Below are 9,824 nucleotides of genomic sequence, written 5' to 3'. Positions count from 1 at the left end.
CTTTTTTTTTTTTTTTTCTCCAGAGAAGAAAGAGAATGTATAAAGGTTCCTAGAGATATGGATGATGCAAAGGCCCTGGGAAAAGTCCTGTCCAAATATAAGGACACATTCTATGTTCAAGTGTTAGTGGCTTATTTTGCCACATATGTTTTGTATCCTTTTTTTCTGATGTAAATGTCAGTTTTGATATAGTCATATTTCTCTGAAAAATAAATGAAAAATACAAAGTTATAAATTCTTGATCATGAGTGAAGAAGGCTAACATACTGAGGTGTGTTTATAAATAGACACAGATACTCCAAAATCTTTGAACTTAAAAACGTTTCTTACATGTTGCAGTATGCTTTTTGGATTGTAAGAAGGGATTGAGTAGAGGGAAATTGATGCATGCATGCGTAGTAGTAAATACTGTTGGGGATTTGCGTGCAGCTTCACCCAACTGTGTCTGTTACAGACAATATTATTGGTCTCATTTTAGGTTATGCTAACTTTTTAAATTGCAAACTGAGTTGCTGGTTAAAAGGAAAACTGAGACTACTGCACTGCTTTTCCTTGGCATGTTCAAAAGTGCCATATAAGGGTAACTTACAGAATTTTACAGCATTTCTCTGGGAAAGTTTTTTGAGCCTTCTTTCGTCTGCAGTGTTCACATTCAAAAACCAAATCTCTATTTCCTTTCAGAGAGCACTAAATTTCTAAAGTACTTTCTGCTTAGGGAGACACAAAGGTTACCTGTGTTCTGTGTTAACTTCTTTTTCCTGAGCGCTGAATATATTAATTAATCATTAAACACACTCTTAACTGGAACACTTTACTAAAGGTTTGTAACTTTTAAAAGCTGTATAAGAGGTCTGTTTCATACCTTTCATAGCCTTTTCAAAGTAACTCAGAGAAAAATCAGCACTGAATATGCCAGTAGTAATCATCCTCTATCTCATTCTTTTTAAGTGTAGTTCACAAATAATAAGATTTATGAAGAAAATTAAAATGTTAGTTTATATATTAACAAGAAGTAGAACAGAATTGGCTGTTTATTGAACTACTGTAGCAGCTGATGGGACAATTACTGTCTCAGCAGTAGATAGCGATCAGTTGACAAGCATGTTACGGTTATCTCAGAACTTTAACACTTGCTTAGAAAAAGCTGTGCTGATTGTACTGGACTTATAAAAAAGCCAAATAATCTTCTTTTATATTATTTCAGTCAATTCAACTCGGGTAAAATACTGTGCAAATTTTTTTTGCTTTATAAGATTTTTATCCAAAGTGGGCAATACATCATAGTCTCAAGTATGCCAGGCAAGCCTTAAGTTCAACAGCCTGTTTGCCTGTGCTGCAGAAACTTAATTTTTGCCTTTTTGAAAAATTCTGACTGAAATTATTGATCAAGTATCCTAGTTAGCTAGTGATCTCACCATGCCTATTTGTAAGGAAGTAGTAGTTGCCTTCATACATGTCAGCATTCCATGAAACTCACAGTTCTGAGCTTAGGCAGGAGTTCTGTGAACTTTTCAGAGAGAGTGCCTGAAATCTGCATATTTCTAGTCAACAATGTAAAATCAGAAGTATGTGTTTCCTGTAATGTCACAATAAATACCCAGTGTAAACTGTAGCACAGATAAAGAGGAAAATGTAGTACAGCTTTTATTATTTAGTGACTTATTTTTGTATATGTAATGATTGATATACCCTTTGTTTCTCCGTGCTTGGGCTTCTTATGCTACTTTGCAAATGTATTTTGAAGTAAAGATGTTTAGAGGCTCTGCCTATTTATACTTATGCTTTTTCAAATTGTAATATGTATCCTGAGTGCTTATACAAATAAGAATTGGGTAGCTTTTTAAAAATTTTGTTTTTTTCTTAACTAAGATGAATCCAGCTTGCAAACATTTGCTATCCCTGGGTCTATATTTCTCAGTATCCTGTCAGGATTTCTTTATCCCTTTCCACTGGCCTTATTTCTTGTTTGTCTGGTAAGTGTGGAAAATAGTTAGTGAGGGCATATGTTTCTATCCATTTGGAATACAACCAAACATCTAAACAGCTTCCTGTTTAAAATGATCAGAATCTGAGTGGAGTAGGGGTATGGATGAGTTCTCATTCAGCTCTGTTGCAAGAGTGGCGTTACCCACAAAATTCTCTGTAGCGTTGGGTGATGATCCCAAAGACTAAACTGTTTCTCCAAGTTTCCTTAATGTTGGGGGCAGCTGGGTGTGAATCAGCCAGGGTTTCCTTTACTTTAGATTTGTCTAGCATCCACCGGAACCTGATTGTAATTTCAGAACACAATTACTACTTTTTTATCACAGTGCAAAGCACATCTGTTTTTAAATGGCTTAAATACACAAGAAGCTTAATTTAAGAAATGTGTATTATTGACAAGCTTCAAAAAAGTCATGTACAAAAGATCCAGTCATAATGAGCCTTAGTACTTAAGAATGAGATAATTGAGTAGGTATGGAGGACCAAGTTGCTGAATTTTCAAGTTTGAATCTTTTTAATGACATTGTGCCCCTTATTTGCAAAGCTTTCACTGTTCAAAATCTTAAAATAAAACTGCAGAAGCACTCAATATTAACTGATAAGTAGTCAACGTTGTGTACTTTGAATGTTAAAATTGATCCAAATGCCTTTGAAATAAAGGAGCTGTCTTGAGTCAACAACATTCTTGGGGACTGTGTACATACTGCTGGAGGAGAGCCTTCAGCCTCGATCGAGGGTGGCACAGAAGCAGGCTCCAGCCAGCCAGGGTAGTTAATAGGGATATAAGGTTAAGATTAATTAGAGTTTCTACTTACTTGTTCTTTTTTTTTTTTTTTTTTTTTCCTTCAGTGCTCAGGACTTGGAGCTTCATTCTGCTATATGCTTTCATACCTAGTGGGACGTCCTGTTGTATATAGATATTTAACAGAAAAAGCAGTAAAATGGTCAGAACAGGTAAAGTTTCTAGAGATACTGAAATTTATGATAAAAAATGTGTAGTGGAATAGCATGGAAAACTAGGGGTTCTTGTGCTCATTTATCTATTTACAAAGAAAGGATTCAGACTCCTTTCTGACACTGTGTAGTTACTTTCTCTGAGTGTTTTTAAACAGTGGGGAGTATTCCTGACTCTGGTATTTCCTGTGGGGAAGTTGTTTTTACCTAGGAAGAGTTTGCAACTGATAACCCCCTCTGGTTTAGTTATTGTCAATAGGAAACCTCTACAGTTTCAACTTAAAATAATAGCTCTCTAAGTATCAGAACTAACAAAAGCTAGGTTTGTGTTTTTCATAGGGGAAGAAAACCTGTAGCTGTATGTCTGATTGCAAAACCTTAATTTGAAGATGTTATTGTGGTTGGAGAATTTAGAAACTTTCTCTTGCAGTATCTGGTAACATTAGTTTCAGCAAGCATTAATTGTCAGGTGAAGTTAAAGATTTTGCAATACAAAACCATAGTGTGATTAGTATTTGACCCCATGTCTCTTGCTTTGATACTCTGAGACATGTTCAAACAGATTTTTTTTTTGTTTTGTTTTTCAAGTATGAAGCACAACTTACTACTGTACTCTGTTCAAGGTGTTTGAATCACATAAAAATATTTTAAACTTGTTCTCCATTAGGTAAGATGTGGAGCTTTGTCCAGAACAATTGACCTTATTAAATAATATGGTAGTATTTTGACTCTTGACCAAAGTAAATCTTAGTATCTCAGTATAGTCTTGAGGCTGTTCTGTGAGCACCAAATGGTTACTGTTTCCATTAGTAGAACTGGATATGTGATTTAAAATTATGTAATTACATGTGCAGCTCATACCTCTTCGTTTCTAGGTTCATTGGACTACATCATGCTTGCATTTTGAGGGCTAAGACATTTTATGTGCAGGATTAATCAATGTTTAAATATTTGTCCTTCACTAAGATTAAAAAACCCACAGTGGTGTTACTGAACGACAGCAGGGCTACTGACTGTAGTGTTGCAGTTACAGCTAAACTTGGGGGGAAGAACAGGGTTGTGACTGGGGTGAGTTGGTACATGGGAATTCAGATGGAATTGCAGTCAGATCAGGTTTGATGTCAACTGTTTGATAATGTTTAGGCTTAGTGAAGGTCTGCCAGGATAGACCATAAGTGGTGGGTGGTTTGCTAACCTTATAACTTGGTTTGAGGTTACAGTTCTTGTTTGAAAGGGCTGATGTGCTAAAGCCAGGCTGGAAGGACAAGAGGCTTTGATGTAGCACTAGTGTAAGGAGCTGGGCTAGACTTGAGAATATAATTAAGACTGTAAATAAAATTGGGGCTCTTGTGGTTACTCTTGGGTAAATGTTAGTGCTAGGCATTCTAACCTAGGGGTTTTGTAGCTTTGCTGGTAGCAGCCAACTTCAGAGCTGTGAGGAATACAACTGTGTTTCCGGTTTAATCATGAGTCAGGACTGAATGGGTTGAGGAACAAACTTCATTGCTAGTTCCTGCAAAAACTCTAGGGAAAGGATGACAAGCTGGCCGTGTTGATTAGGCTACAGTTAGACAGGCAGAGGTGCTGAAGTTAGGGTTAGGCCAGTTGCTGTGCCAGATTACTAGTTTGCCGTTTAAGTTGGCTGATTCAGACATGTCATCACCATGCTCTATCACAGACTGGTATTTCCAGACTAACTTCAGTACTATTTAACAGGTGATTCACTGATGACTCTTCCTTGAGTCAGTTATTGTTTAACTGATTTTTGTTTGCAACTTGTGAATTTTTACAAAAGATACACAAAATACCCCTAACAAATCTCTGGTAATAAAATAATTGTGTATTTTCAAGGCAGGGATTTTTTTACTGATTTGTTTTTGTTTTGGCAGGTTGAACGACACAGAGAACACCTCATTAACTACATAATATTTTTGAGAATTACACCTTTTCTTCCCAATTGGTTTATCAATATAACATCTCCTGTAATTAATGTGCCATTGAAAATATTTTTCATTGGCACTTTTCTAGGTAAGAATTCTGGCTAGTGAACTGTAGTTTGGGGGTAGCCAGAAGAGATATTTGCTTCTCCCTGTATGTGTTGTTCAGCAGAGTTCACCACCTACTGGGCAGCTAAAAGATGACACAAGAATATTGTTTTTGTGCATCTCAGTATGTGGAGTTTGTAGCATTGAAAGATTTTAGTATTCAGGACTATTCTGATGTACTGGATGAGAGGTAATAAGCTCAGGCTAATTACTTAAGGAAATATACATTATATGAACACTTTATAGTAACTTTTTGTTCCACTTCATGACTATAATTCTTCTGTGAACATTGAGCTACATTGAGCTAGGTGTAATTGCGTGAGAATGTATGTGACTTTGATCTGAAGGAATGTTCCTCCCTTTTCCACTCCATTTTGTTCACCATAATATATCTTCCTAGGAGTGAATTCATATTTTAAGTAATGTAATGATAAACACTTTAGTTTTGTAAATGGCATATTTTTGCAAACACTTTTTCATCTGGTTAGAAAACATTCCATATTTTTTCCTTATAAGCTTACTTAAAATTTGTTTGTAGAGAGACAATTTGAAACTACAGAGCCTGAAGAGCAGATATTATTTTCCTAGTCTTCTGTGTTTGAGTTGGTGTTAAAAATATTAAAAATGGCATAAACCCAGTGCTTTTTATAAGGGTATTTTTGTCTTTGAATTTTGTATTTACATCCCTCTTTAAAAAAACAAAAGTACAAGGCATCAGATTTTTTGTTGTTCAAAGTTGGATGACTAACAAGCCTTTTTTTTTCTCTGCCTTCCTGCCCTTCCAATTCCCTGCCCCAGGTGTGGCACCACCGTCTTTTGTAGCCATTAAGGCAGGAACAACGCTGTACCAACTTACAACAGCAGGGGAAGCTGTTTCCTGGAACTCTGTGTTTGTCCTCATGATTCTAGCCATCCTCTCCATCCTACCAGCTGTCTTCCAGAAGAAACTGAAACAGAAGTTTGAATAAGGATCAGACTGGACCAGAATTTCCCATACTTCATCTCAGGATCAGCACTTCTGATATTTGTATATTTGCTTTTCTATTGGATCTTAAGCAATTAAAGGAGAGGCTCGTATTGAAAAGAATGTCTTTGAATGAACATGTGGCCTAGAACTGAAGGAACTTTGTTCAGAAATGTACTGCATATAGTTTTGTAACCAAACCATCAGTGTTTAACTTTTTGAGGGTGTTTGTGTGGCCCTCAGGATGAGGGAAGTGAAAACACAGATGTAACATTTTGCTCTGATTACGTGCAGAGCAAAAATTGTAATGTAGACATAAACTACAGATAATGCTTTCCAAAACTTGCAGGAAAAAACCCTTAATTATTCAGTCCAATTTTGTAACATTCTCTATAGGCTTGCATGTGATCTCATCTGAGTACATTTCTCACCAACAACGTTTCTCTTCTTTTTTTTGCCTTTGGGAATTCCAAAATAATATCATAATACAATAACGGTGCTCACTCAGAAACAAAGGTTTTTTGCAGTACTTTAAATACAATTATATTCTCATCCTGATTGTTTACTTCTATTTGTTAGTGCTGTGTGGATTTAAATACTTGAACCTACATCTGCTTTACTAACTGGATTAACAAAGACATCACATCATTCCTTCTTGTCCTCTGTAAAGTTTTATTTGAGGAGAGGATATATGAAGGGAGAGAGCAGATTAGAATTTTTATTGTGGCTAGCTAATGATTTTGAAGTTCTATTTTTAATTTTTTAATGTTGATTATTTTGCCAATATTTCACTTCAAAGGTTTATCCTGCCAATTTAAGAAAATGATTGTAGGACTATATAAAACTTTCAGTTATCAAGTGATTTAAAAATGTTTAAGCAGTGTAATATAAACATTTCTCAAGCAATATATAAAGAGTATAACATTTTGCATTGCAGCTCAGTTAGCTAGAAGAAATGTCAGGTACACAGATTGGTGCAGTTCTTCTTAAAGAGCTGATTCCAAGTAATATTCAAAGCATCACATAACAGAAGGCTCTTGTGTCATTGTGTATAAAATGGAAAGGATTAGTCCATTGTCTGGTAAGTCACTAACTGGCAATGGGCAGCCAGCTACGATTCACCTGTAAGTAGAAGTATATACATTCACTCAATAAGGTGTGTGATACCTCCCCTTGTATGCTTATAACTGTTGTAGTTTGTTGTATTGTCAGTGGAATCCCATAAAATGAAGCCCTGATCAGCAAGGAACTGGGGTGCACATTTAAGTTTTATCCTACTGAAACCGGTGCGGCTTACATGCTTTAAGTTGGTGCCCCTGAAGTATCTTGCTGAAATGGGAGTTGGCCCATTATCATATGCTCCAATACAAGGGTTTATTTGTCTGTATCCTCATGTGAACTCATCATATGATAGATGAGTTTGAGATGTAAGAGAACAGTTCCATAAATGTGATAATGTGAAAGGTACTGGTACCTTTAAAGGGTTTTGTTCTTTTTGTAACATAATGTTAATTGACTCCTTCATTTCATCACAGTATTACATGTAAATATATAGTAAACATTATTGATACTCTGTCTTTTATTTAAATCTGGGCTGCGCAGTAAATGGTATTTTTTACATTGGTAGATAAAGAAATTAATATCACTTCTGTTCGCAAGTTTATTGTAAGATCACTTAGCTTCAGCAGTTGTTACTTAGGATTTACTCTGAAGTGTACTTCATTGGCATTTAAAACTGAACAGTGATTATGTTTATTGCTGCAGTTTTAATCTTGGAGGTCATTTACCCAGGGAATTTATTCCACAGTAGACTTGAGTGTGAATTTAGCTGTTGTGAGCAAGTGTCCCCTGGACTACTGAGTGTGAAGTTGCTGTAGATTTACAGCCTACTTTTCTGCATAGTTAATTTATCATAAAATTATAGAATGTCGTGAGTTGGAAGGGACCCTCAAGAATCATAGACTCCAACTCCTGTCCCTGCATTCATATGGATGAACTCTCAGAATAAATTACCTACTACTTATCCAGTGGTTTTTCTCAAAATTTGACTCAATTTCTGGTCGATAACAGATGCTGTTGTAAAATCCGTTCTGTGCTGCATAAAGCCAGTGCTTTGGTGGAACCTTGACACTAGAGAAGGAACTGAACTATGTTTCAGTTTGATGTGAATCATGCTGTCAGTTGACACTTTCACCGAGTTACATTTCACTGTGTAGCTGGGTTCCCATCACAGTGGCTAAAAGCCTTAAGACCTTAAAAAGGTTGAAAATAAGGTTCTTTCCTTTTGCAAAGCCTTACCGTATTTTTAACATGTCCTTTATGTGTTTAGCTTCAGCTCTCAACGGCCTCAGGCAGTTTCCTACCCTATGAGGACCACTTCTGAGGGTTGTGAAGAGTTAAGGAAGGCCTTGTGAGAAAGGCAAAACAGCACTGTGCTGCGGAATGCTCTGCTAGCCTGCTCTTTCCTTTGGGGAATCCAGCAGGTGATCCAAGGGATAGCCATTAACACTTTGACAGAAAAACGGTGGCTACCAAACAAACCAGGAAATTGGGAAGATGTAGCTTTGTTTTTTAACTGCAGGGATTTTTGAGCTGTTAGGTGACCTGTTTATCTTTTGGAATTTTTTGTGATCCTTGCATGACATCATTACTAAATGTCTCTTACCATTTAATAATAAAGCAATTATATAAAACATGAAATGTATTTTTTAATACAATTGAGAAACATGCTGAATTGCCCACTAAGCATAATTTTTTTATTAACCTGTTTAAAAAGGATGAGTTCTCAAATTATATTTTTAATAACTGATTGAAGAAATTAAACTAGGCTGGTTACATCTGTAGATGAGATTCATTCTGTTTCTATCTTACTTTCAGAACATGTAGGTAAACTTGACTTCCTTTTCTCTCTGAAATTAATTTCTCACAATAGTAATTTTGTAAAGTTTTTGTATTTTGTACTGGAAGGCAATTGGGTCTAACTTGTTTTATCTTATCAAATAGAATGATTTGCATAATTCACTTTTTTATTAATTCCTGATGGAAGGAAGGCTCATGTATTAAAATTATAGCTTCATCCACCTTTCCTTAATATTCTGTTATGTCCAGTTCATGGAAATTTTTTTTGTTCTTGTATAGAAAACTGATGCTTCTCAGATGGAAGCTTAGGTATTGTACTGCAAAAGGTTGTAGACCATTGACAGTTAAGTCTTAGCATGTGCTCCTGTCTCTAGTGCTTGCAAAGAACTCTGTATGTCTTGGCAATGTAAACTCAAATATGTGGTTTCATGTGCTTGATAGCATGTTAAATAGATTTGTGTCTGATGAATTCAGAATTATCGATGCAACCTTAACTATCTGGGCAGTCCTAGGTACTCCTAAAAGACTGAGAAGTTTAAATTTCTCCTCTTATAAGCCCTACAAAATAGGGAAGAATGATGATGTGAAAGCCACAACTAGAGAACTGAGTGAGGAGAGGAAGGGGAACTGCTTCCAGACCTAATTTTAGTCTAGCAAGGCTGTCCTCGGTCCCTCTATGGTCAGAGGAAAGACACGCTGTCAGCTCAGGGCACGGGTGCGTGTTACTAGTCCCTCAGCAGCTTAATTTGAGTCATCTTTGCCCCAGGGGCTTTTTTCCTTTCCATGCTAGGGTGGAGGGGAGGAATTTCACTCAGCTGTGAAAGCCCAACTGTTAACCGAGTCTGTGATGTTAATCCAAATAGGAGGAAAAAAAAAAAACCAAACCCAAACCCTAAGCCCCCAAACAATCCCTGCACCCACGCTCTCCCCCCCATGACCTGGGCCAGTGTCAGGGTATGGCTGATCCACAGAGCTGTGGAGTCGCGACAACCAACTGGGGCAGCAGCCGTCAGGGAGCG

The 9,824-nt window shown here is 36.6% G+C and overlaps 1 protein-coding gene across 1 annotated transcript in view; it reads left to right on the top strand.

Moving 5' to 3' along the window:
- TMEM41B (transmembrane protein 41B) overlaps positions 1-6,485 on the top strand; it is a gene marked incomplete at its 5' end in the record, with an annotated part of 7,700 nt that extends 1,215 nt beyond the window's left edge. Inside the window, 5 exons of the mRNA XM_010168870.1 lie at positions 24-152; positions 1,880-1,973; positions 2,833-2,937; positions 4,827-4,965; positions 5,781-6,485. Of these exons, the coding sequence (XP_010167172.1) occupies positions 24-152; positions 1,880-1,973; positions 2,833-2,937; positions 4,827-4,965; positions 5,781-5,950 (637 nt within the window). The remainder of the gene's footprint in view (positions 1-23; positions 153-1,879; positions 1,974-2,832; positions 2,938-4,826; positions 4,966-5,780) is intronic.
- Between the last annotated feature and the right edge of the window lie 3,339 nt (positions 6,486-9,824).

This window comes from Antrostomus carolinensis, unplaced genomic scaffold (genome assembly GCF_000700745.2).
Source record: "Antrostomus carolinensis isolate BGI_N321 unplaced genomic scaffold, ASM70074v2 scaffold8605, whole genome shotgun sequence".
NCBI classification, from domain to species: domain Eukaryota; kingdom Metazoa; phylum Chordata; class Aves; order Caprimulgiformes; family Caprimulgidae; genus Antrostomus; species Antrostomus carolinensis.
The sequence above is the reverse complement of the archived record's forward strand: the minus strand, read 5'-3'. Positions and strand labels throughout refer to the sequence as shown.